General features: G+C 45.2%; 1 protein-coding gene and 1 non-coding gene across 3 annotated transcripts; one reads left to right on the top strand and one right to left on the bottom strand.

Moving 5' to 3' along the window:
* The first annotated feature begins 1,133 nt into the window (after positions 1–1,133).
* LOC147886128 (26S proteasome regulatory subunit) lies at positions 1,134–19,651 on the top strand. 2 transcript variants are annotated; one of them, XR_015543305.1, is made up of 5 exons: positions 1,134–1,469; positions 14,834–14,894; positions 18,566–18,676; positions 18,848–19,280; positions 19,364–19,651. XR_015543305.1 is itself a non-coding variant. In XM_087395464.1 (5 exons), the coding sequence occupies exons 1-5, from the start codon at positions 1,329–1,331 to the stop codon at positions 19,383–19,385; spliced, it is 711 nt and encodes a 236-aa protein (XP_087251590.1). In that variant the 5' UTR covers positions 1,134–1,328; the 3' UTR covers positions 19,386–19,651. The 2 variants fall into 2 exon arrangements, 1 of the variants encoding a protein (XP_087251590.1); XM_087395464.1 differs by having other exon boundaries at positions 18,848–19,223.
* Positions 19,652–24,878: 5,227 nt separating this feature from the next.
* LOC147886127 (U6 spliceosomal RNA) lies at positions 24,879–24,982 on the bottom strand. The gene has a single exon (XR_015543378.1). It is a non-coding gene; the product is annotated as a U6 spliceosomal RNA (small nuclear RNA).
* Between the last annotated feature and the right edge of the window lie 3,017 nt (positions 24,983–27,999).

Below are 27,999 nucleotides of genomic sequence, written 5' to 3'. Positions count from 1 at the left end.
ATCATAACCTCTAGAAGAGCACATCTATAGCTAAATCTATCAATCTGTCTTTAATCTTCTTCTTTATTTACTTATTTGTGAGGTGGCATCTCATAGGCAAAGGGCAATGCCATGTGGTACAACCCTTCGAATGCGACCTGGCACACAACCTTCTTGACTAGAACACTAAGCAATTTTGAGGACGTGCCCACAATCTCTCCCTGCCCATGACTTGCCCACCATGATTTTCATAGGCATCTGCATAGTGATATGGAGGAACTAAATCTAAATATTTTTCTTCATGCAGATGAGACAATGACCATGGTGGGTGCATGCTTCCCGTCCTAAACAAGTTGAATGGACACCTTTAAAGTCAAGAAAGCTTATGAGAGTCTCATGGAATTGAATACATTTGTACAGTGCCTTAATCTTGAAGATTTCATGCTGGATATGTTCCTTCAATCTTATTCCAAACTCAATGAGATTATTTGGATTGCTTTATAACACATTCAACAAGCTTGATCAAGAAATCCAAGGGGACGTCTAGCTCCATTGGCCATGCATTTTCAACAAGCAGTTCAAAAGCTTGCCTGATAAACCTACGGATGATTTTCCCTTATGCAGTAAATGTAGGACAAAGCTTGCGAGCTTTGCAAATGCAATCTTTTCGGACCTTTTAGGACTCGTGTTCCACTGGCTCAATGTTGCTAGCAAGATGAATAAATCCTTATAAATCTAATGATGTTGGCTGAAATTTAACCCTTACCCTCTCTGTCTCTGTCTCTGTCTCTCTCTGTCTTTGTCTCTGTCTCTCTGTCTCTCTATCTCTCTCTCCCCCTCTCCCTCTCTCCCCCTAAGTGTGTGAGCGCACGGCGTGCGCGTGTGTTTGTGTGTGTGTGTGTGTTAGTGTGTGTATGTGTAATTTTACCCCCCCAAAAAATATGTGTGTGTGTGTGTGTGTGAGAGAGAGAGAGAGAGAGAGAGAGAGAGAGAGAGAGAGAGAGAGAGAGGGTCTAATGGCCTAGGTGGTAAATTGGAAATTTATTTCATAAAAATTTCCCATTAATTGAAACTCAAATGTTATACAAAATATGGAAAGCTTTAAATTGGAGGTTGACCATCTATACTTCACCTTTATTGTCCCATAACCGAGATTGAGTGAGCTAAGCCAAGCTCCTGCTAGGGTTGAAAGTGTATTTCACCACCTTTAGACCCAGCAGAGTTGGTCTCTTACCAGGCTACTCGTTTTATGAAAGTGAGTTCTAGCTAAGGTGAGAGAACAAATAGTTAATGGAACCGTTAGGAATTTATAAAGCTGCAAGTCGCCTTTGAGAAGCAAAAGTGCGAAAATGGTAGGGACTAACGTGAAGACTGAGACGTTGGCGTTGATCGAGAAGCGGAGCGCCATAGAGACAGAGATGAACTCGATTGTTGCACGTCTTTGCGCACCTGGCGGACCAGGGCTTTCCGGCAACCTCTTAGATGCGGAGGTAATGGTGTTCTTGCTCTGGTAATTGCTGTAAATTGTTTCTTCGGTACTCGTCTTGTCAAAAAATAGACGCCAGAAGTTTGAAATGTTTGGACTTTCATCCGGTTCGTTTTATCTTCAATAAACACGAAGCCTGGCAGCCACGCAGGCTGCCAGGACACCATTGGATAGAACGCCACGTGCAGCAGGACAGGGGCAGTGAGCAGCCTCTCATCAGCAGCCACGTGGCTGGCAAATCTTTCAGGGCTATCAGCAGGTGCCAGGGCAGCCTTCAATACAGCCTTCACTAGACTCTCTGCAGGGAGTAGGAAAGGAGGGACCCCTCTCCACGCCGTCCTTCAGGAGGGGTCTATAACTCCTTACAATTCTAAGATTCAGCATATACGCCATGGTTGGGGGGCAGTTGCACCCAGTGTTACTCTCTTGCACCATGCTTGTGCCTCAGTATAATAGCCCTTTGGGCTAGAGAGAGAGCAATTTAGCTCACGTGCCTGTTACTGTCAACATAGTCACCATTAATGAAATGGTTTCAAGGCTTTAGAAGCGTTTGAACGAAACATTGAAACTATTACCTATTAAACATCTAGTAAGTGATACATACATACATACATACACGAGCGCATACATACATACATACATACACATAGAGAGAGAGAGAGAGAGAGAGAGAGAGAGAGATTTCTTGCAGCCCCTCTGCTAAAGATGATATGAGGACTATGCCATCAGCGTATAGCAATATCTGTCTCATGAGGTCCGCTAGTAGTGATCCCTCCTCCCTAGGCGGTCTATGAAGGATGTGATCTCACTAATGTAGAGTCCAAAAAGAGTTGGTAAGATGGGGCAGCCTTGCTTCATCCCTATCGTGCTCTCGACGCAATCAAGTAAACCTTCTGGGGCACGAATTCTCCCTCTGACGGACTCATATAGGCTAATCACACCCCAAATCAAAGTCTCTGGAATTTGCATCTCTTGTAGTCACCTGATCATGTGGGATTGCAGGACGGTGTCGGGAGAACCACCATACAACCAGAGTCTCCAAGACCCAAGTGCCAGGAGAATGGGGTCAGGATCAAGATACCATTGTGAATCCGTGCCCCACTCCATGTACCTTGCAATCCTAACAGGTTGAAAGGCAACCTCCAAAAGAATATCATCTGAGGATCTGAGAGCTCTGTCTCCCGACTGAACATCAAAGACAAGGGTCTCCGCATGTGCATCCCGCAAGGCAATGACCTGTAAGGGGACAACGGTCCCCGAAAGTAAAAATCCATCCGGAGCTGTCCATCCAATTTCCCTCGTGAGAAGGTGTACAAGACTGAATGCTGCGTAGGAAAAAGTCCTTCCAAGGCTCTAATCTAGGCATCAAACCTCTCACTACAACTTTGCAGAGCAAGGCCATACACTGCAAATTCGGATCAATAATATTGAGAACTCCTTCCCCACTGGGGAGAATGAGGATCTCCCAAGACACCCTGGCTACAACATCTGAGGTGCTATCTAACCCACTCCAAAGAAAGTTCCTGACAGGTCTCATGAGCTGAGATATACAACCTCTAGATCTGCACCAACAAGAGCAAACGAACCAGGCAGTAGCCAATAATACCTGGTTCACAACCACTACTTTGGATGCAAGGTCAAGTCTGGCGGGACTCCAAAAAATGACTTTCCTCCTGATGCTCTCCACCATTGGTGCAAACTGCTGTGCTGGAGAGATGCCAACCCCTATTCAGCAACTGAGCAATTCCCAATTTACGGGGCAATCAAATAGCTCACAGGCCAGCCAAAAGGCCAGCTCTCTTAGCCAAACAAATGGCCTGAAAGTACAGCTGGTCTGGCCGACCAGTTGGCCGACCAGCTGGCAGGCCCAACCGACCAGCTGGCCGACTAGCTGGCAGGCCCACCGACGAGCTGGCCGACCAGCTAGGTCTGGCCTATAAGAGGCCTCTGCCTTCACACTTCCTGGACAGGACAGGACCTGCAGCTGCTCCTCATCTCCTCCATCTTTTGCTGCAGGCCCGCCTGCTCCATCTACCTCTCCTCTGCTGCCTCCTCTGCTGCCTCTCCTTCCTGCCTCCTGGCTGCTCCATCCTCTCCTCCAGATCTGTCCCAACTTCTGCTCCTCTGCTCAGATCTGCTCCTCTACTTCAGCTCAGCTCCTTCTGCTCCAGATCTGTCCCATCCTACTCCAGATCTGTCCCCTTCTGCTCCTCTTCTCCAGATCGGCTCCTTCTGCTCCAGATCTGTCCCATCCTACTCCAGATCTGTCCCCTTCTGCTCCTCTTCTCCAGATCAGATCCTTCTACTCCAGATCTGTCCCATCCTACTCCAGATCTGTCCCCTTCTGCTCCTCTTCTCCAAATCAGCTCCTTCTACTCCAGATCTGTCCCATCCTACTCCAGATCTGTCCCCTTCTGCTCCTCTGCTACAGAACAGCTCCTTCTGCCCTAGATCAGTTCCTTTTCTTCATCATATTGCTATTCCAGATAGCCTGAAGGTTCCTTCCTCAGAGCATGCTGGTTTCAGCCATCTCCAAGGGCAGCTCCAGCTCCCATCATCCTCGTCATCATTGAGCTACACGGAGGACTGCGTGACGCTCCCTCTGCTGCTATCTTTTCTACTGTCTCTCTACAGATTCACCTCAGCCACGGTCCTTCAGACACGATGGCTTGAGGTTCTTGTATTCAGTTTTTCATATTACCGACAGGCACTATGTTTTTTGAGTTCCGTTCTTCAGTTGTATCTGAGTATTGTCTATTTTCTGATCGCTCCACTGCAAACCCTATGGTTTCTCTATCGTTTCTCTATATGGTATCAGAGCCATGGTGATCTAAAGACCCTAGATCTCAGGTGATCTAAAGATCCTGCTTCTTCATGGAGGCCATAGGTACAGGGAGCATCACTCCTATGAACATATCAGTTTCCTCTTCATTCCGCTGCGCACTAAGGGAGAGAACTCCATCTTCTACTCCCATCCCTCCCTCCCTTTCAGAACTCCATCTTCTACTGCCATCCCTCCCTCCCTTTCTTACCTCCATCTTCTACTACCATCCCTCCCTCCTTTTCTAGGTTTCTGGCTTGACACTTCCCATTCCTTCGAAAGAGGGGGTCATGACACTTCACCTCTACCTCCATCAGCATCGACTTCCAGGATCTACAAGTTCTCCCTAGGCGGGACCCTTTCTGTTCACATGTGTCTAGATGTCTGTTGTTTCGAATCTTCTACCTGCATGGAGGCGGGGATCGACTCCTCTCTCCCGAGGTCCAAGATCGGACACACACTAGCTCACTGTTCAGCTCCGATCTCTTTGGATTATCAGTACTGCTACGACAAATTTGTTCTTTCCTTTTTCACTTTCCTCCACCTTTTCGGCGGTGAGAGGGGGTGGCTTATTCTCTCAAGCTTCACAGTGTTCTTATTTCTATCTGGTATCATACGTGTAACTACGACACTTGAGGAAGTGAACAATTCCCTTGCAAGGGCACTCCTGCAAGGGCACTCCTCTTGTGATCTTCTATTGGGCATTTCACAGGAATAGCCAGCACCACCATCGACATCCCTACACGAAGCTCCAAGCACACAATGTTTGCCCCTCAAAATTGGCAATTGAGAGGGGGTATTCAGCAACTGAGCAATTCCCAATTTACGGGGCAATCAAATAGCTCACAGGCCAGCCAAAAGGCCAGCTCTCTTAGCCAAACAAATGGCCTGAAAGTACAGCTGGTCTGGCCGACCAGTTGGCCGACCAGCTGGCAGGCCCAACCGACCAGCTGGCCGACTAGCTGGCAGGCCCACCGACGAGCTGGCCGACCAGCTAGGTCTGGCCTATAAGAGGCCTCTGCCTTCACACTTCCTGGACAGGACAGGACCTGCAGCTGCTCCTCATCTCCTCCATCTTTTGCTGCAGGCCCGCCTGCTCCATCTACCTCTCCTCTGCTGCCTCCTCTGCTGCCTCTCCTTCCTGCCTCCTGGCTGCTCCATCCTCTCCTCCAGATCTGTCCCAACTTCTGCTCCTCTGCTCAGATCTGCTCCTCTACTTCAGCTCAGCTCCTTCTGCTCCAGATCTGTCCCATCCTACTCCAGATCTGTCCCCTTCTGCTCCTCTTCTCCAGATCAGCTCCTTCTGCTCCAGATCTGTCCCATCCTACTCCAGATCTGTCCCCTTCTGCTCCTCTTCTCCAGATCAGATCCTTCTACTCCAGATCTGTCCCATCCTACTCCAGATCTGTCCCCTTCTGCTCCTCTTTTCCAGATCAGCTCCTTCTACTCCAGATCTGTCCCATCCTACTCCAGATCTGTCCCCTTCTGCTCCTCTGCTACAGAACAGCTCCTTCTGCCCTAGATCAGTTCCTTTTCTTCATCATATTGCTATTCCAGATAGCCTGAAGGTTCCTTCCTCAGAGCATGCTGGTTTCAGCCATCTCCAAGGGCAGCTCCAGCTCCCATCATCCTCGTCATCATTGAGCTACACGGAGGACTGCGTGACGCTCCCTCTGCTGCTATCTTTTCTACTGTCTCTCTACAGATTCACCTCAGCCACAGTCCTTCAGACACGATGGCTTGAGGTTCTTGTATTCAGTTTTTCATATTACCGACAGGCACTATGTTTTTTGAGTTCCGTTCTTCAGTTGTATCTGAGTATTGTCTATTTTCTGATCGCTCCACTGCAAACCCTATGGTTTCTCTATCGTTTCTCTATATGGTATCAGAGCCATGGTGATCTAAAGACCCTAGATCTCAGGTGATCTAAAGATCCTGCTTCTTCATGGAGGCCATAGGTACAGGGAGCATCACTCCTATGAACATATCAGTTTCCTCTTCATTCCGCTGCGCACTAAGGGAGAGAACTCCATCTTCTACTCCCATCCCTCCCTCCCTTTCAGAACTCCATCTTCTACTGCCATCCCTCCCTCCCTTTCTTACCTCCATCTTCTACTACCATCCCTCCCTCCTTTTCTAGGTTTCTGGCTTGACACTTCCCATTCCTTCGAAAGAGGGGGTCATGACACTTCACCTCTACCTCCATCAGCATCGACTTCCAGGATCTACAAGTTCTCCCTAGGCGGGACCCTTTCTGTTCACATGTGTCTAGATGTCTGTTGTTTCGAATCTTCTACCTGCATGGAGGCGGGGATCGACTCCTCTCTCCCGAGGTCCAAGATCGGACACACACTAGCTCACTGTTCAGCTCCGATCTCTTTGGATTATCAGTACTGCTACGACAAATTTGTTCTTTCCTTTTTCACTTTCCTCCACCTTTTCGGCGGTGAGAGGGGGTGGCTTATTCTCTCAAGCTTCACAGTGTTCTTATTTCTATCTGGTATCATACGTGTAACTACGACACTTGAGGAAGTGAACAATTCCCTTGCAAGGGCACTCCTGCAAGGGCACTCCTCTTGTGATCTTCTATTGGGCATTTCACAGGAATAGCCAACACCACCATCGACATCCCTACACGAAGCTCCAAGCACACAATGTTTGCCCCTCAAAATTGGCAATTGAGAGGGGGTATTCAGCAACTGAGCAATTCCCAATTTACGGGGCAATCAAATAGCTCACAGGCCAGCCAAAAGGCCAGCTCTCTTAGCCAAACAAATGGCCTGAAAGTACAGCTGGTCTGGCCGACCAGCTGGCAGGCCCAACCGACCAGCTGGCCGACTAGCTGGCAAGCCCACCGACGAGCTGGCCGACCAGCTAGGTCTGGCCTATAAGAGGCCTCTGCCTTCACACTTCCTGGACAGGACAGGACCTGCAGCTGCTCCTCATCTCCTCCATCTTTTGCTGCAGGCCCGCCTGCTCCATCTACCTCTCCTCTGCTGCCTCCTCTGCTGCCTCTCCTTCCTGCCTCCTGGCTGCTCCATCCTCTCCTCCAGATCTGTCCCAACTTCTGCTCCTCTGCTCAGATCTGCTCCTCTACTTCAGCTCAGCTCCTTCTGCTCCAGATCTGTCCCATCCTACTCCAGATCTGTCCCCTTCTGCTCCTCTTCTCCAGATCAGCTCCTTCTGCTCCAGATCTGTCCCATCCTACTCCAGATCTGTCCCCTTCTGCTCCTCTTCTCCAGATCAGATCCTTCTACTCCAGATCTGTCCCATCCTACTCCAGATCTGTCCCCTTCTGCTCCTCTTCTCCAGATCAGCTCCTTCTACTCCAGATCTGTCCCATCCTACTCCAGATCTGTCCCCTTCTGCTCCTCTGCTACAGAACAGCTCCTTCTGCCCTAGATCAGTTCCTTTTCTTCATCATATTGCTATTCCAGATAGCCTGAAGGTTCCTTCCTCAGAGCATGCTGGTTTCAGCCATCTCCAAGGGCAGCTCCAGCTCCCATCATCCTCGTCATCATTGAGCTACACGGAGGACTGCGTGACGCTCCCTCTGCTGCTATCTTTTCTACTGTCTCTCTACAGATTCACCTCAGCCACGGTCCTTCAGACACGATGGCTTGAGGTTCTTGTATTCAGTTTTTCATATTACCGACAGGCACTATGTTTTTTGAGTTCCGTTCTTCAGTTGTATCTGAGTATTGTCTATTTTCTGATCGCTCCACTGCAAACCCTATGGTTTCTCTATCGTTTCTCTATAACCCCAACTTGGCATCCTAAGTACATGATGGAAACACACCTCTGAATCCAAGTGAATCATATGTCAGTCCCTCAGTCTGGAGTGTCCTTTTAGTTGGGTCAGGTCAGAAGTGGATGCCTAAGATTGCCTTGCCAGTTGGATTCTAGTGGCACACTTGGATTAGATGCCGAGAAGACAGACAAAGGATTTGTAGAGAGTAACAGTGTAGGGGTGAGTCCCTGGTGTAAAGCATATCCATTCAGAAGCATTAAATAAATACCGAAAGGGGCGCCAAGGCGTTTGGGGTCAGTGGGTGCATTGTGTATTGTTTTCACTGAGCAGGGGCATTCTAGCCTCCAAATTGTTGTTGTTGAAGTTTATTTCTAAGTATTGTTAAGTGATTGATGTGTCTGAAGCTTGCATTGTGGCTATTTATGAGGTTTATGACTGAGTAGGTGAGGATTACTGCCCTTTAGTTTCTGGAAGTCCGGTTACAGTGGTTCAGTTGTTGGGAGAGTTACCATCTTCCTATAGAGGTGAGCCCTCGTAGCATTGGGTGAAGGACACCTTTATTGCAATTTTTGCTATAGCCATCAATCTCACCAAGCATGTCACATCGTGAGAGGTCGTTGACCATCTCCGAGCAGGAAGGGCGGGAGGAAGGTAGAGTTTTGAGGAGGAGCATAGTATCAACGGGGGTGATGAGGAGCAGGACAGTGGGGCACAGCCTGTTTCTTCTGAGCATGCCACTGAGGACTCACAGGATGAGGTAGATGAGGCAGATGAGCTTGATCCCAATGCCCTTTTTCAGTTGCAAATGCAAAGTTCAGTGGGAGCCCTGTCATAGTCGCAGCAGACTTTCATGGGGATTATGCAAGCTCCTACTAATATTGCTCCTCTTGGAAGCAAAAAGACAGCTCAGAAGAAGTAGAAGAAGCATCAGAAGACTCACAGGCATATATCTTTCAATGGACAGCCACCAGAGATGCCCACAGTCACCCCTGTAGCGGGTAATGCCAATTAACTTTCATTCATTCAATCAAGGACAGCAAGTCCTCCCTCATCCCATGATGCATCCATGATACTTTGGAAGGGGATCAGTTTTCCAGGCAATGGTGGGACTGCCCACAGAAGAGCCTGGAATGCCAGGCAGCTATGTGGGCAGCATGCAGCCCGGAATGCAGAATTTCCAGCAGCATATGATGGGTGGAATGCCCCCTGCTAATGCCAACATGATGTAAGCAAATCTTGGGATGCAGCCCGGTATGTAGACAAGGATGCCTGGGATGATGGGCAATACTTGGAATATGCCACAAATGCAGGGAGTGGGACCCGGAATGTTTAACCCCACCATGGGTACGGGTGGTATGGCTCAAAATGCGGGAGCAATGATGGCTCCACCCTTTTTACAGCCCCCCGTTTATGATAATCTCACCCCTAAAGGCAAGCTGAAAGATTACAAGGAGGGAGGGGCACCTGTGAAGTTTGAAACCTTCAATAGGACAGATTGAAGGCTTTGACATTCCTGCAACAATTTGATGCCGCCTACTCAGGTGGACACTTTACAGAGTCTTCCAAAGTTCGAAAGGCAGCCACCTTTTTGAAGGGCAATGCACTCCAATGGTGGACCAACTTACTTTTGCAGGATAGAGCACCTACCACATGGGTTGAATTCAAACAGGTGTTCTCAGCCGCATGGTTAACTACCACTTTCGAGGTAGATATCATAGTTAGATGCAGCGAATTGCAAAAATTTGGAAGACTACAATAAGAAGTTTTGGGAAGCCTTGTTGCCAGTGAATTCTTATAGGCATGTACCGCTGTCCAAGCAAATTGAAAGGTATTGGTAGGGCTGCCAAAGGAGATTCGAGACTACTGCACAAAGACAAAGGTCTCCAACATGTCCTAGCTGATTGAGAATGCCACTACGGCTTATGCACTCATGCAGGGGAAGGTTTCTGGGTTCAGAGGTAGCCAATAGGAGACACCGAAGTCAAAGGGCAGCAAGATGGAATCTCCTACGAAGTTTAGAAAGTTCTCGCAGCCTATGAAAGCAAAGTTTGTTGCAAGACAGAGACGCATACTGTCTTGTACCTGTTGGAATGGTCACCTCCCCATCTGTAAGCCCCCATATGAGGAGAGCATGGGGGAGGTAGACCAGGGGCTGCCACATGGGCAGCACACAGAAAGGGCGGAGGCTGTCACATGGGCAGCACACAGTCTGCCATGGAGGCAGCTGTCAAAGCAGGAATCCATGGGCCTGCAAAAGAGGCGCACAGGTGGTGGCATAGGCAGGCTGGAGGCGCCTGCGTGGCGGGCTGTCTGGCAGAGGAGATGGCGCAGAAGGGCGGGGCAGACCAGCAGATTGGGTCGGCCACATGGAGGCCAGGTGGAGCAGCAAATGGGGCTGCTAGTGGGCAGTGGCATGCCTTATATAGGGCTGGGCCCCTGCCTTGATGGGAGGGCCAAAGGCCCTAGAAGTGTGGGCCAAAGCCCGGTTTTAGAGCCCTTAAAGGGCTGGACCAGCAGCAGACTGGTCGGCCAGTATGAAGCTGACTGGTCGGTTTTTATGACAGGCCGCTGGGCCTATAAAAAGAGGGCCTCCAGGCCCTCATAAATCATTCTCTGGAGCAGCCAACCACCAGCAGATTGAAGCAGCAGGAGGACCTCCCTTGGGCCTACATCCAGGAGGTGAAGGAGGCACATAGAAGCTGCAGACAAAGCTGAGAAAGGGCTGCCTACCTAGGCTGATCTACAGGCAGTAAGGTAGAGAGAACCATTCTGGACAGAAAGTCCACAGACGCTCAAGGTGGAGCACGCGGGCTCGAGTCTAGAGATAGCCAGCAGATAGGAGAAGTACCTTGTGGTAAGATCAGAGGACCACACCATTGGTGGGACTTTGGATCTATAGATCTCTTTTGTATTGTGTCCATAGCTTTGGACGGAAATATATTATTTTAGAGCCCAAGTAGGAGGCTCGCAGGTGTGGAAGCCTGAAGGCAGGGACCTTGTTGAAGGATGACCCTGATTCAGACGCTCTTGGGAATTGACTTCCACGACTGGAGGATTGTGCCTTTGCGAGAAGGAGGGTGACTCAAGTTCAGTTAGGTGCGTTCAGAGTTCTGGTCTACTAAAAATTGAGTTTGGTTGACTTTGCTGTGTGGTATAACAGCAGAGATGTCGACCTCTACAGCCTCTTCAGTGCCTGCTCTCCCTTCCTCCTCCCTCAGTTTGCTCTCATTCACTATCCCTAACTTTGGAGAGTCTGGGAAACTGGACGGGACCAACTACCCGATCTGGAAAGTGAAGATCTGGAGTCATTTACTGGCTCAAAAGTTGTGGAAGCTGACCATGGGAGTGGAGGCAAAGCCGGAGGACATGGTGGACAGGCAAGGGGAGATAGTCATGGCAGTAGACAGAGAGGAGCTTGAAGCTTGGGAAGACAGAGATGCCCATGCCCTGGCATTAATCATAGGGACTACGGTGGACTCTGTTCTTTCACATATCCAGATGGCTGAGACGTTAGTAGAGGCGTGGGTCACTCTGAAGGATCTGTACGAGACGGACAACACCTCCCGGAGTTTGCTTCTTCAGCATCAACTCTACAATCTTGATATGGAAGAAGGAGATACGGTACATAGCTACTTGACGAAGGTCAAGGTGGTGAGGGATCAACTGGCGGCAGTTGGTCAGAAGACAGACTATGCCATTTGGCCTTGATGGTACTGAGAAGACTACCTCGGAGTTTCAAGAGCTTTGTTACGACCGTGACAGCAGGACAGAGGACCAAACCTCTAACATTTGAGGAGTTGGGTCCATTACTGCTACAGGAGGAAGCTCGGGAGAAGCTCTACAACGAGGACAAAGACGACAAGGCGATGCTGGCGAAGGATTACGTTGGCAAAGGAAAGGGCAAGCCTAACGGTGGCAAGTCCAAGAAAGACGACTCTGACGACGAGGAGACTTGGAAAAGGAAGCAGAAGAAGAAGTGCTTCTACTGTCATACGCTAGGACATTTTGCAAAGGACTGCAGAAAGAAAAAGGCGGATCAGAAAAACAAAAAGGAGTCCGACTCAGATTCAGAGGGAGAGGCCAAAGCAAATGTGGTAATCAAAGAGTTGTTCTTGGTGACATCACCGAGTGTTACCGAGGTCAGATATGTTGATCAAGAAATCACAGTGAGGAGGTCTGACATAGAGATGTGGGTCGACGAGGAGTAAGGTACAACCTTGCATTGTAAAATTTTGGAGGGTTTTCTGAAATATTTGACACCAAAACATTTTGTGTGGTTTTTGCTGGTGCCGGTCTAGGGATTGCATCACTCAGCTCATTAGACCAGTCAGAAATTTTTTATGGAGTGGACTTGATGGCACGGCAAAGGTTGCAGCGAGGGTAGCCTGGGAGACCATTATTCTCCCTACATGGGAAGGGGGCCTTAATATCATTGACCCGGACTTGCAGTGCAGGGCATTGCTTTGTAAGGTGGTGGTGAGGGGACTCATCCCTGGGCAGGAACCTTGGAAGGATTTCTTTTTTGGACGCATTGAGGCTTGCACACCTACCTTGGAAGATGATCGGGTGGACAGCCCTCGCTGGATTTTTACTTCCGCCTCTCTCAGGTCCTGCCTCTCCTCTCATGACTGCCATCCTCAAGGCTTGGGGGAGCTTCAGGAACACTCTTCGAAGGGTTCCGCCCTCTACCTTTGAAGAGATTGATAGGCAACCGGTCATTTGGAACGATAGTATACTTGATGACCATGACAGACCACTGGGCACTTCCCATTAGAGAGGGAGAGAGGCCCCGCCTACACAGTAGGCACTTCGAAGGCTTTTATCAGGCTACCTAAGGATCAGAGGCTACAGTCCGTGAGTCACCTCAGAGGGGTAGCACGCAGGATTCAGAAGATAGATGCAGCCATCCCGGTGGAATGGACAGTTGAGATGCCTATTACTTCCACCACTTGGATGGGAGCTTTTTCGAGGACAGCAGTTCCTCTACAGGTGATCGCTCTTCGAGGTCTCGGGGAAGATGCTCCGGTCTTTGACGTTGGGGATGGAGGTATACTCTCTAGATCCACGGATGATATTCTAGAGGTTGCCTTTCAGCCTGTCAGGATTGCTGGTTTTGTGGACCATGGAGCGGGCTTGCAGTGGTACTTAGACCCCGACCCTCTGCTCTTGGCCCTGGGATCCTGGAGGTTGTGGTTATATGGAGGTGCACCTATCAGGTGCTTGTAGTGGGACCCAGGAGAGTGGGAGTGGATAGATCATGGGCACCGAGAGAGGGGGATTCCCTTCTTTCGTTTCACGGTTGGTAATGCCAAGAGATTTCAGCTGAGCAGTAGAGGTTGGATTCCCTCCAGAGCCCCCCATTGGGATAGCTTCTTCATCACCGCATATTTGCATAGGAATTTTTGGAGGCTCTGGAAATTCTCAGAAATAGAAAGATCACTCTTTTCTTTTGGCTTTCTATTCATGGAGGGATTGTAGTGAACCTGTGGAGATCATGATTTGGGGCTGATCCCACTTGCCCTCGCTGTCATTCTGCAGAGGAGTCAGTGCGACATTGCTTTTGGGACTGCAATCAACCGAGGACTGTTTGGAAAGGAGTTGCTTGGATACTCAGCATTTTTCATACTTCCCCTTTCTTCATGACTTGGGGCTCGGTCACATGGTTATCCCTTATTGGGCCCCAGGTGTTTTATGAGGGTGAGCCTTCTTCTTGGGCACTCTCGATCCACCGAAAGGTGATAGAGCCCTGCTCTCTTCAGGATGTACCACATATTCCTTTCAGAGCTTCACATGTTTCAGTGGACACCTCTTGGGAGATTTTGGCTAGCATTTCCTCTTGGCACATTTGGAGAGCCAGATGCACAGAGGCCTTGGATGACACCCAGATACACCCATCACAGGTGTTCACGGGTATTTGGAGTGACACGGTTCACACTTTGATAGCCATATGGGCTAGCATGCAGGGCCCTTCATGGGCAGCCTCTTCTAGGAGGACTGTCGAGTTTGGAGGGGTTCTCCCTTTTTCTCGGAGATTGCTACCGGATTGAGATGGCACTATCAGCCCCAATTCTTTCTTTTTGGCTCTTGAGCTTTTCATGCATTGCATGGTGTATCCTGTATTCCCGTATGGAGCTTGCTCTAACGGTTTTCTTTAATACTTAATAGAAGTCTCTTTTTTGCAAAAATAAAATAAAAAAATTTGTGTGACCGATTGGGATCATCATGTTCAGTCCAAAACCAGTTTTTCATGATTTTGATAGATTTAAGATCAGGAACTTTGAGTAATGATTCATGAACCCTTTTCAATCACACAAAACTATGTATTTTACTTATGGGGGAATTGAGTGCAAACAGAATACTGGAAAGCAACATATTTAGAAGAGAGAGTTTATCAAAGCAGAGATTTCTCTCTTTAACAGATCTTTAGAAGAGAAATTTCATCAAAGCAGAGATTGTTTTTTTTGATAAATTTAAGATCAGGAACTTTGAGTAATGATTCATGAACCCTTTTCAATCACACAAAACTATGTATTTTACATATGGGGGAATTGAGTGCAAACAGAATACTGGAAAGCAACATATTTAGAAGAGAGAGTTTATCAAAGCAGAGATTTCTCTCTTTAACAGATCTTTAGAAGAGAAATTTCATCAAAGCAGAGATTGTTTTAGTTAGCCAGATCGTTCTTCCAGGTTTTTGGTATGCTTGGTAGAATACTCATTGTAGCAACTCCTTTGCTTCAATAAATTTTTTGTTTAGAGTGTGCTTTTGCTTATAAAGTTTGCTTTAAATCAACAGGGCTTTCCTAGAGCAGACATAGACATTCCTGTCATACGGTCAGATCGACAGCGCCTAGCTGGTATATCATACTGAATTGTACAAGCTCATTTTTTCTCTATTCACAGTTTATATATCACAATCATCTTTAATGCTTCCTAAACTTCATAATAAGGGTTCTTACATGGACTTTTTCTTTGTAGGTTTTCAAGATATTTATTTCTGCATAAGCTAGATGTCATACTGTCAGTGAAAAAGTACCTATATGATCCTTGTATTTCAATTGATGAGTATTGTGTGGGCATTGGACGTTTCTTTTTTCTAAGATGGAATGATGCATGCAAAATTTAACTTGTATTGTGCTTGATTGCACCTGTCGAAGAGAGAAATGTGATGACATGAAGTGGAATTTTTAAATGTCTGTTGGAGACGCAATGATGTGAGTAAAACCAGACCCTTCTTGCCTTCCTTTTGCCCCCCTTCCTCCTCATCCCTCCTCTCTCCCTGCTTGGACTCTCTGTCCCCTCCCCCCCTTCCTTGCCTTTCCTCCTGTGCAGTCCGAGAAATCCACTCTCTTTTCCTCCCCTCCGTTCTCTTGTCCCAACCGCAGCCTCCCTCCACACCCCGCCGCCCCCCCTCTCCCTCTCTTTCTTTGTCCTCCTTAGAGTCTGTTGCTGTGAGTCATGCTGGTCGGTGTTGTTTAGCTGGAAAAACTCAGTGATCATGCTTTGAGTGGAGTTTGATTGTGTATCCTCCCCTACATACCCTGAGCAACTGCTCCCTGTGTTGTATGGCCTCATGGATGAAGGGTGCCAAGTGTCTCTAGTCTGGGTAGGATAGGAAGCTGGGTAGGGATCCCAAACCGTCTCTGAAAAGGCAGTGATACCGACCTTTAATCTCGTAGTACACATGGCATTTGAAAGCGAAGCGGTCCTCTGACTCGATCTCCCGGGAATCGCACAAGGTACAGATGCGATCCTTTGTGGGTATGCCCTCCGCCCGACCACTCTCAATACGGAGACGGTGTGATGAGACTTGGAACTCATCTCGGATGACATGTTTCACCTCGTGATATGTGACTGGGATAGAGGAGGCGCCAACGCTATATTGGAAGGGAGGCAGCCTGTCTATGTGGACCCTCATACTCTCAAACCATCTGCAAGTACGTGCATACCAACACCTCTGGTCACCTTTTGCTGCTATGAGTGCCACGGAGGAGGATAAAGCCAACCAAGGAAGTCTACGTCGCCTTGTGATGCAAGATCCATTTTGCCTATTGCGGAAGAGATATGTGATGACCTGGAAGCTGCATCAAGCTGTAGTGGGGATACCCCGAACTCAGCCAAAACTATCTGATGTGGGACACAAGGTTTAAGCATGAGAACTTGAAGCCTCTCAACTCGAGCCCATTCTATCTCTGATAGATCTGGCCCCCAACAAGGGCTACCATACATATCTACTGGTTGAACCAAAGAATCGAAGAGAAGAGTCTTGGTCCGAGGGTCCTCGAAGTGACTTGTCTCTGGCGGTCTTCTCCGAGGAGGATGAGATAGACTGGACCTCGATCATGTGTGCTCTAGTCACTCTCCATGCAGCATGTGGTATATGTGCCTCTCATCTGGTGGCTCTCACTGCTAATCCATGATGCCCTCATCTCATCTAGCTCCTCCTCCTCAACCTCCTTTGGAGTTGACTCAAATGCATAGATGATAGAACTTTGTAACATGTGTTTGTGCTCGATCGATCTCAGTAATCTGTGGCATCACTCCTTGCTGCTCTCTGGTCTGTCGCATCAATATATCTTTGTGTTGTTGCATTAATTCAGATAGAGCCCAACACAAACCTGGTCGGGAAAATGGATCGGTCATGTAAGCGGACCAAAGCCATGCCCCTCCTGAAGGAGATAGTGATACTATCCCCGGATTTCATAATAGACTGGGCAGACACATAGAAAATGCTTCCCCGTCTCGACCTCCCCCATCGTGCATAGTCTGCATATCCTTAGCTCTCTGGGTATGCCTGCAGCTCTCCTTGCCTCATTCCTCAGCGGATGTGACAAAACTTGCAGCTGTCCTATGGCAATCCTCAGTGCATGTGAGACTCTTCTATCCTCGATGCATGTGAGACTCTCCTATCCTCGAGATACCGAGGTCTGATGACAGACCATACTCCGAGACCCTCAAGAAGTGGTCAGGGTAGAACTGGATCTTGGTGGGGAACTCCTGATCTCCCCACCAAGCCCAGACGCATGAAGCTGGAGGAGGTCCAACCATATGATACGGTTGATCTCATCTCGTGAGATCAGGTCGGGCGGTGCATCCATATTGTACTGAAAGGGGGAAAGTTTGTCCATCTGAATGCCGTGGCTATCAAACCATGTGGACACCTGTGAATACCATGCTGTATCAACATCGCTTTTTGCCAGCAGTCTGGATGCCTCTAGTGCTAGGCTCGGTAACCGCCACCCACTGGGGTAAGGCTCTAACTCCATGGACGATGTCATTGTCTGAAAGATGGCATCAACCTGGAGAGGGGTCATGGCGAAACTTTGCATGTATCACCTGATGGGGATCGAGGGCTTACTCCGAATCATCTTAGATCCCATAGTCATCTGTAGCCTCTCAAATCTCTCTCACTCTGCCACAGAGAGAGAGAGAGAGAGAGAGAGAGAGAGAGAGTTTATTAAAGTCTTCGAAAGACTGATGGGTCTATGAGACTGTGAAAAACTTGGTACAAAAACGAGCTGTGGTAGTGGAGCTACTAAACGAGCATCCACACCAATGCAAAATGCAAAAAATGTAAAATGGTAGTACTAAGTCCTAAGTACCACATAGTCATGTCGGTGGTCGACTATATATTATCATCATCATCATCATCAGGACATCAGGGTGGATGAAGCAATGGGGGCATGAAATCGGCGATAGAGTGCTGTCGGCCACTCAAAGGTGCAGCCCTGGCACGTCTCTTGGTCGTAGCTTTGCGTCAACCAAGGCTACTGTGACCCCTGTCAGTCGGGCTCCGACTCTAAATAGGGAGGGGATGTCTCCAACTGTGATCTGTGTGTCAACCCTCTGTCCGAGCTGTTGGGTCACAGGCTCCAGGTCACGATCATGTTGAGGCCTCGTCTCGTGGGGGTCCATGTGATCTGGCTGAAAAAACTCCGTGATAGAGCTCTGAGAGGGATTCACCAAGGAAAAAGTCTGCTCCTGTCTCCGTGCTCGAAGTATCCTTTGGCGGTGTCCGAGTACCTCATGAATGAAACCTGCCAAGCATCGCTGGTCTGGGTAGGAGAGGAATCGGGCCAAAATCCCATAGCTATCTCTGAAAAGGCAGTAGAAACGCCCTCGGATCTCATAGTAAACAGGACAAAGAAAGATGTATTAACGTTTTAAAACTGCCAACAAAGGATCAGTTTGTTACTGATGTTAATTGATGGTGCTTCATGGAGATGTGGAAAATTTCTAGCCATTCTAGTTTTCAAGCCTTCTTTCATGCTCCTTTTCAGGTTGTAGAAAAATGTTATCTTTCCTGTGAATAATGTAGCAATTACCTGATAGACTCTGCATCATGTACCTCAATGAAATCTAATCTTGATTTGTGTTAGCTCCTTCATTTTTTAAGACTTGTATGTAAAGTGTCATGTAGCAATTACCTGACAGACTTTGCGTCATCTACCTCAATGAAATGTGTTAGCTCCTTCGTTTTTTTAGACTTGTATGTAAAGTATCATGTGCTAACTTGTGTTTTGTGCAGTATTACGCACAGATCATAAGGAGGTCACAGAAAAAATAGAGAAAAATATAGAGGTTTTACATTCTGGTAGTGTTGCAAGAGACTCAACTATGCTTCCACAAAAAAGAGCAGGTATGAGGTTATAGAGAATTACTGTTGTTTTTGGAAAGCTGTAAGACGGTGTGGGAAGTGGTGTGACTTTAGGTTGGGAAATTCCTGTGCCCTGTTGACATCTATGTATAGGTGATATGATTGTGCCAGTATAGAGCTGATGTTTGTACTGTATTCCAAACTTTTTCTTAGCCGAAGGGGAGGAATTTGTACACCAGCGAACGAATTCTGTTCCTAGGGCTCCATCTTCAAATGCTGCCATACTACACATGCTCCCTTCAATCTCTGGGGGTTCAATTTTGGGAGGAGAGAATCCTCTTCCTAGACTTCCTTTTGCCGTATTTGATGAGGTGCAGGAAGGTTCTCCTGCGGCAGTTGATGGGATTGTATTAGGAGATCAACTTGTGAAGTTTGGAAGCGTGGAGGGTGGGGATAATCTCCTTCCAAGGCTTGCAAGGGAGGGGCATATGAATGAAGGCAATGCAATACCCATTATAATTCTGAGGCGTGGGAGTGAAGTGCAACTAAATATAACTCCAAGACGATGGTCGGGCACTGGTCTTCTTGGGTGAGCTCTTCTGGTTTGCAGCATGAGCAGAATTCTCACGGTTTCAACAAAAGTTTGGTAATTTGCTACGATTTGGTTACTTTGGTTTCTGTTTTTAATGAGCTTAGCTAAATGCTTATGATTGATTTGTTGCTTTGCAGGTGCCACATTCAGCCACTCTGATGCTGTTCAACAAGAGAATAAGAGAGGATATGAATTTTTACTTACGTAATTGACACTGGTTTCCATGAGATATTGCATAAAGGAGATATTGCATAAAGGAAAAAGCCTTTTGTGTTTCACATTGCCACGTCAGAAAACTCTTGGATTTTTAAATCTTATGTTAAAAATATGTATTTCTTAAAGATAAATAAATAAATGTGTGTGTGTGTGTGTGGAGGTTTTTATATTTTAAATGTATGAATTACCCTGGGATTATTACACCTATACATTCTGCCACTTCAATGTTCTAGCTACTTTTAAGTTGTATTTTGCTGCAGTCATCTTCTTTATAATGTTCAAAATGTTGGAAAAGGTGGTGCAAATTACAGGAGTGAGGGCCTTGTGAAAAGGAACATGTTTCTTTCTTTAGGCACTTGCAAATGACATGGACCATGCAGTCTGTTAGTTTGTGGTTGTTTCAAAAACCATTAATCAAGTTTAGATCATATGTTTTTCTGTGTGTCCCCCTCCCCTTTTTTGCTTAGCTTTGTGACAAAAATTGGAAAGCATCTTGCTTCATAAGATGCTTTTAGCAGAAACATCAATTATACATGTGTTTGTTTGTTAAATGCCTCTTCTATTTTATTCCGTTGAAGAAATGGTGGTTCTTCAAAGAATAAATTGGAGGGATTATACTTTGTTAGATAATGGCAGAATGGATAATTGAAGGCATGCTACATCTTAGAAATCTGCTACAGCTTCTTGGAACTGAGTCTGCTGTTCTTCCTCCACCCTATCGCCTACAGCTTTTTGGATTTGAGTCTGCCATGCTTCTGCTGCCCTATAATGTAGGTAACAATTCAGATTTTTAATATTATTTTTTATTATGTCGAATTTAGTTGAGTTTGTATCTCTCCAATGGTACTTCAATTGGATCAGCCCCGCCAAGGTCTCCCCAGAAGGAGGTCCGCATTCCAGAGGACCTCCTGCAGGATGAGAATTGTTGATGATCTTTTGGAGATGAGGAGAGAGGGCACAGCTAGAGAGCACACCACAAATGACTAACTGTACACTAGATTTAGTTGAACAAATAGAATATATACAAACTCTTTTAGGGTTAGGGTTAGGGGATCTAACCCTTTCCTTTATAGCACTCTATAAGGTTAGTGCTATGCACATATGATCACGTGATGGTGCTATGCACACATGATCACATGATGTTGATTATGAACTCCCAACAGCAGGCGCGGGGGGGAGCAGGCTGCAACACTGGGAGGGGGGAGCAGGCTATAGTAGGTAGGGAGGGAGGGGCAGCGCGCAGGGGAGAGGGCAGCGGTGAAGGGCATATGTCAAAGAACTTGAGGTATGTCCTTTCCATGAGTATCAAAATGGTCAAGCTGAGAAAATGAAAGGAGAGATTTAAAATTATGGAGGGTAAATATGCTAATTTGTCCCTTGACAATGCTGTAAGTAAGAGAATCATGAGAGAGAATGTTGGTTTGCTAATCGCACTCGGCTTCTCTGTTGTGAACTCATCAAAGAAAATAAATGATGCTTTTGGTGAATCAGCTAGATGACTAGGCCACTCACTTTCACAAACTGGAAATGTTTTGGTGAAGCTTGTGGCACTCGAAAGAAAGTTGCCATATGCAACTCTACAATGGGCAATAATCTTAGTGCTATTTTCTGACAACCATCCCAAAAACTATAAAAATAGCTGTGCTGCTCCAAATTCTATAGGATATCCTCATATACTGAACCGTAAGAAGTCAATTAACTCTACTGGCATTTGAAGCCCATCACATGTTCCTTGGTGAGTCCAGTGCATGAGACTCCACTAACAGGATGCCTTGTTTCTATACCGGCTCCATATTGTTAGTATTCTTTGTTTGAGCTTATGCTCAGTTACATTTCAGGAGAGTATGTCTACAGAAGAATTTTGGACTTCAGAACAACAAAATCTGAATTTTGTACGATTGGATATATTCTAATTTTACAAAGGTATATATGTAGAGTATGTCTAAGCATTAGCTGGTTCGAGTAAGCAGAGGTTCGTCCATGAGAGACTATGACTAAAAGTAGGTATTTTCGTTTGAAAGGTGGAGCATTTAATTTGGAGCTTATGGCCTATTGCTAGAAGTTGGTCCAATAATTGCCATTGTTAGCATGTGATCCAAAATTGGCTTTGCAAGTGCTTCAAATTGGGATTTTTATTTACATCACTAGATTTATGATGATATGCACGCCCCTTCAATAGTAGGTTCACAGGCAGTATTTATCAAGTTTTATCAGCTTTGGACCAGGTCTAACTTCTGCCGCATCAGCAATTGGACATCTAGTTCTTTGACGTTGGGTTATTGCGTGTCATGTCCTCTTCCCTCACTTCAGTGGTGAATTTCCATCATGTCATTTTTTAGCACTGCCCTGCTAGGGCAGGCTATAGCAACGAGAAACGTGCCTTTTTCGATGCCCTTGGAGAACAGGCACAACCATCTCTCTAGTGAAGTGACGCTGGACAGTCTGTCTCTATTAGCAGCTGCGTCAGGATAACCTGGCCTTGCTTGAACATGGCGATGCAATCAGCTTTAGCTGCTTGGGGCACTCCACTTCAGGTGGTGGAAATTCTTGCTGACAGCGAGGGATCTATCGAGATGGCGGAATTGGAAATCACCATATTGCTTCAAATTAGGATTTTTTACATCACCAGCCTAGAGCAAGATTGGGAAATTGGAAAGGACAAGCCACGTGTCAAACACGGTAATGGCTAAATAAAAAGCTGATTGAGCTGCAAAACAAAGCTATCAAGCTAATTAGGCGAAAAGCATAGAGAAAGCATGTGCTTTGCTCCTTGAGGACTTGCTATAAGGTGTACGAATTGAGGATGAAGCTAAAAAGAAGCAATAGTTGAAGGAGCAGAGGTGAGGTAAGTCTAAAGAAAGGAAGAGGCTTTCCTTTTCTTCCTTGATCTCTGCTTAGCACTACCTCCTCTGCACGTTTGTGATGCTTGTATGATTTGATTGACCACGACCTCCTATCTATTCGCTTGTCTCGTCTCTACGTAACCAGCTTTCCCGGTTGAGTAAGAGTGAACTGGGCTTTAATTCGTGCCCATGCCCAAGCGTCCAGGTCAAGTTTCTCGACGTCTCGAACTCTGTTGAGTACAGGATTGAAATTCCAACTAGGAGTTAAAAGAATTAGAATTCGGGACGTAATAAAGCGAACTTTGAGATCCTGTTAGCATTGCTTTTGTTGGAAGTTGAAAGGATTGGGGTTCCGTGCAAGTATCTTACGTCTATTTTCTTGCATAAGGGCAATGCAAGTTTGTTTAAGGAGTCGATTGGAATGTTTTGTAGGTTGTCTAACCAAAACTCTAATGTTTTAGTGAAGAACTTAGTCGATTTGTGAGCTTGAGGCTGATTTGTTAGGCTAAACAGAATTCTCTGGGTGTTAACGATTCAACAGTGCAGTAGATGACTCTTGGACCTGCGTCGCTTTTTCATGGAAATTGGCATTTAGGTGATTATTATTGTCACTCAAAATTTTGCAGCTTTTTGTCTCGGACTGCACGGAGTCCCTGAACGTCCCCTATTAGGATTTCGTCAAGCCTAAAGCCATTGTAGTGCATCATGAGGAAATGCTGCGTTGCTCAAATCAGAGTTCCATCTACGGAGAAAATCAGTAGCATGATGAACGTGCAAATGAGACGCTGCATGATTGGGAGGTTTAGAATTTCAAAAATGATCAAAAGGCCAGCGTGAAGTTTCAATGCAAGTATTCAAGGCTTGAATTTGGCGTTTTCCTATAACTCTTGATACTAACAGAACGCGAATCACACGAGCGATTTGTGGTTGAATAAGACTGTCGATCGATGTCGCTTGCCGATACTATGATCACCCAAGAAGCTACGTTGGTAGCTTCGCCTATATTTGGCCTATTGTTTGCTGCTGAGCAAACAACCACGATTCCTTTCCGGATAGCATAAAAGGTGAGCCGCCAACAATCTTTTCCTTGTAGATTTTGTGAGTCTGGCGTCTTATTCCTCTGGCTGCATCCTCGAAATCTGTTGTCTGCCACCTCATTGTCGCTGTCGCAATATGGTGACGCTGAGAGATGCTGCAATTTAAAAATTGATCTACATGTGACAAGCTTCCATCTTCATATCAACAGTTAAAAATGGGTGCCTGCGGTTGCAGCCTAGAGTAGCACTCTAAATGGGTGTCGGCGGTTGCATGCTGCAGTAGCACTCTGAGCAGGCTTTGCTGAGTTTTTCATGGGTCTCTTTCCAACAGTTGTCTAGTAGTCCTCCAATCCTGAGCTGCTTTGAGCTGAGCAACCTTTCAGCTTGCTCCTTTCCCTCATTCTGTAGTCGAGAAGAGTCTAAGGAGCTCTTTACTTCTTCTTTGATCTCTCCCTTGAGATTCTCTTGGATCTCTCCCTTGAGTTTCTTATGCATCTCTTCAATTGTTCAGATACTAACTCATCATCTAAAATTGAAATGGGAGTTGGCTTATTTAGCTTCGGCTCATTTACTTTCACTCTCTCATTTAGATCCTGAGATTTTTGCTTTAATTCATTGTTCTCCTTCTTGGGCAAGAGAATTTGCTGCTGTTGGAGAAGTATGACCTCATTTTGCCTAGTGTTAGGCAAAGGTGATGCTAGTTTTGCAACATATGAAGATTGCTTCTCTACTTTTTTGTCATTCATTGTATAAAAAAATGACAGTCTGCCAAAGACCCCCCCTTCTTGCGGTGCTCACAGTGGCCAAATAGCACATATTTTGCCTTTATGTTGAAGAGAAAAGTGTAGCTTATCTTTTGAACAACAAAATTGCTTTTTACTTTGAAATGATCTTAGCAAACTTGAAAAGCTATGGTCGATTCTTTGTGTGTGGAAAAACCAATCTAGAGTAGCAACTAGCTGAGGCAGAACAATGCCAGAGAGGGATCTCCTAGGGTTCGTTTTGAGTGATATCAGCTTGAGGGAAGCTCCTAGATGATTCCTAACCCCTTAGGTTGGTCCATGGAGCTCAACCAAAAAAGAATAAGAAACGGGTTGAAGGATCTCTTGGCAATTGGGAATTCCTTTTGTGAATGAGAAAATTTGAGATTTTAGGGACACTTTACAACCAAGATTTTGCGCACACACACACACACACACAAAGATCACCATCACCATAAACATGTGAGCAACGAAAAAACATAAATGACGGATTTCGATTAATATTTGTTATATCACAACAATTTAAATCAAGTGGACATGTTCTCCTTATAGGTGTCTCTAGTCAAATAGCAATATTAGCTACAAAAGGACCGCATGAACAACTCATCAAAGGTAAACCTTTTATATCGCAATTACATAAAGCAAAATAGACAGTTGAGCTGAAATTAGAAAAGAGAATTGAGTTGAAAGCAAAATTGAAAACAAAAGTTGGCGAGAGTGGGGCACTCTCTCTCATATTATATATAACTGGAGAGGAAGTGTGCCACCTCTCCCCCATACATCACACATGGAATTTTTGTTTTTTTAACTTTCTCGATTTATGCGTGCCATCCTTGTGTAGGGACTATGTGAGTCTTCTCTAATATCGTTCAAATTTTATGAGATGTCTCCGAAGAGCTTTTCAAAAGCTTTCTCATTTCACACATCCTATAAACTTATTATTTTACCGAACAAGTTTTTTTATTTTTTAACACATGTTCTTGACGGTGAGCGAGCACTATTGAATAAAAAGAAACGATCATGATAGATGTAAATTGACGAATAATAATACCAACGCTCACGTGGTTATGATTCATCTCATTATATCTTAAAGGTCATAATGATGATTGTTTGCATGCTTTTGAAAAGCGTTCTCATAAGTTCATGCAATCAATCCCTTGTGTATTTCTTGGGATTCAACTTTCAGAAAGTGCTAATCTTTGTCAATCATGAATAATAAAAGTACTACCTTGATATTTACAGGGAGGTTCAGGTCCACTGGACCTGATGTTGTGTCTCTTCTCCAAAAAATTTAAATTCTTTTTCTACCTCTTTTAACAAAATGCTAAAATTTGATTATTATTCTAAATTAGCAATTAGATATTAAACATTAGATTTAAAAAACAACGATTTAATGGGATTTAAAAAAAGTTCTTCAAGAATGATAACTTTGTCATATTAACTGTGAGCACCAGTATACCACCAAAATGTCAACCTTGTATAGGAAGGGCAGCCATGCATTCCTCATTCCTAGTTCAGTCCACAATAATACCATTGGGCTAGAGCCATCACCCATCTTCTACATGGACTTGGGGCTTTTGCATTTTTCAATTTTGGTGCTTTCAACACTATTCTCCTGCTTTTGGGACAAATGGGTAGCAGCAAACCTAACATGTCAAGGCAAGCTTCTAGCATCATACATTTGCTAATCTAGCCTGGCTTTTGAGAACTATAATATTAGCTCTCAAATTCTCACGAGATGTGTCTTTTCCTAAATTTCCACTCCTTTTCGGTGACTATGGCTGTGGGAGTGGTTAGTTCTTGTTCTCGTAACAAAGTTGTTGGAGAAGCCAAGTGCAAATGGGGGGTTTCATTGATGAAGATGATCCCGACCTTCTCTCTCAAACTTGAACGTTACTCAGTATTCAGATAGTCTTACTCTAGTCCCATGTTTAATTTGAACTTGAAGCTTATAGAATGAATCATACTTAAGAAGCATGTATGAACCTTCTATCTTGGTTGCTAGATCGTTGCTGCACCTAGGTCAGTTTGTGCCCCAAATGAGGTTAAGCTTGTAAGCAAGTATTGATGACCTGATATCTTTGTAAGTTTATATTCCAAAATTCTACTTCTGGGTTGTATAATTCTCCCCTTGTCGAACAAAATCTTAGAACCACTATTTTGGTGCACACAAGTTTTGGGGAAAGCCTCTTGCTCCTCTTAACTCTATCGAATTGTCTTGAAGAAACCCAAGCAGACCAATAGTAAGCACGCTAATTACATTGCCATATTTAATAACATTATGTAACTCGAAATAGCAAGATGTAGATGGATGGATGCGTTCTCGAACACAGACATGCAGAAAATGTACTGATTGAATGTAACTATCCTTTTTTTCATCTTGGAGTCTCTTCAAAAGAGGGTAGTGCTCTTGGTACCCCGTGCCTCTTAGTTTTTACCTTCTTAGTGGACTTAGAATGAGGTCGCAAGTTATTTGGTCAATGTTGCATTTCATTAGTTTTAATAGGTTTTATTAGGTTTAGGGTTTTGTAGAATCTTGGCGACGCAATAGTTTGAGCGTTGTAGAGCTGGATGGCATGGGTTCCTCCATTCCACCTTATGGTTTTGTTCATGTTGATGGTTCCACCCTTTTCATCCCTTCTCGGTTCATCTAATAAACCACTGAGATTTTTGGAGTGACATTAATTTTTACCTGTAATTGCCAAAAATTTGCATTCTTTTGTTAGAGATTTTGGTCCCGTTTGCCTATTTTATCGATCTCGCTATTATAAAATGGTTGTTCGGTACTTCGTTGGTCTCATTGAGATTTCCTTTTTTTTGCGTTGCATTATAGTTGAAGTTTAGGGAAATGGTTTTAGGGTTGCACTATAGTTGAACGTCCTCTTCACGAAATGGTTTTTATCTTCTCTCATGTAGTTCTACGTATACGATACGTCACCCATTCTCATTCTCAGCTGATAGATCTATTTCAACAAATCACTTCTATTATGTCGCTACAATGACAAGAGAATATAAGTTTTCTTTCAAGTTTCTATCTTCTTCAAAAGGATAGGGTCTAATAAAAGCTTAAATAGTAAGGATGTTATGAGGGGTGTTCCTTTTGAATTAAAAATTCTGAGGAAATATGGCACATATGTTGTCCCAAATGTCTTCTATGGAAGAACTTGAAGTTCGATCCACTTGATTGAATAGGGGATAGATCTATAACATTACACATACTACTACTTTGAGCTTGTGTATAGTCAATAGTTGGGAATTTGTGTTCAAGTGGTGAACTTTGCAATGTGCACACAAAATGATAGAAGCAATGGGGGGACTCATGAGCTAACATTTGACATCTCCACATGTATCCACATGCCCACCTTTTAATGTTGAGCCTCACTTAACTTGAAACCCACCATGTTTAAATTGAGGGATGATTATATAAATAGATAGATAAATGCAAAGGTGAGAAGCTACTTTTAGCATCTAGCATCATGATTAAAATTGAAAGTTTCGTACTTTGCTTCCAACATTTTGAAGTATGAAACAGACTTGGCCATGGTGTTTGAATTTGGTAGCAACTTTCAAGAAGTCCAAGTTACCACGGGTATAAGAATTTTGATAAGCAATGGAAAGACCTTTCTTGTTGCATATGTGTGAATTCTTTAAGGGAGCAAGGTACCATTGTTTGAATTATTAGGTGATAGATTCACTCATCTATTGCTCTAATGTGTGTATTTGCATATAGGTATTATGTCAGTAAATGGGATTAACTTTGGCATGCTTGATAATAGGGTGTGAAACATGCTATAAAGGAAAAATATCTCATTGATAAAATGAGGTGTACTATTATCTTTGCAAGAACACTACCTCAACAAATATAACCAAGAACAAAAGCTTTAGACAAGACAAATGCGGATAATATCATAGAAGT

The sequence above is a fragment of the Dipteris shenzhenensis genome, chromosome 24 (assembly GCF_047967505.1).
Source record: "Dipteris shenzhenensis isolate YYH24624 ecotype China chromosome 24, Dip_SZ_1.0, whole genome shotgun sequence".
Classification (NCBI taxonomy): domain Eukaryota; kingdom Viridiplantae; phylum Streptophyta; class Polypodiopsida; order Gleicheniales; family Dipteridaceae; genus Dipteris; species Dipteris shenzhenensis.
This window is presented reverse-complemented; position numbering and strand designations above follow the sequence as displayed.

What these genes read in the sequence shown, in the direction of transcription:
- LOC147886128 (XM_087395464.1), top strand. Translation starts at nt 1,329, where the DNA reads ATGGTAGGGACTAACGTGAAGACTGAGACGTTGGCGTTGATCGAGAAG. An exon ending in AGATCGACAGCGCCTAGCTG is followed by an intron (nt 14,895 to 18,565) that starts GTATATCATACT and finishes TGTTTTGTGCAG; the next exon opens with TATTACGCACAGATCATAAG. An exon ending in GCTTCCACAAAAAAGAGCAG is followed by an intron (nt 18,677 to 18,847) that starts GTATGAGGTTAT and finishes ACTTTTTCTTAG; the next exon opens with CCGAAGGGGAGGAATTTGTA.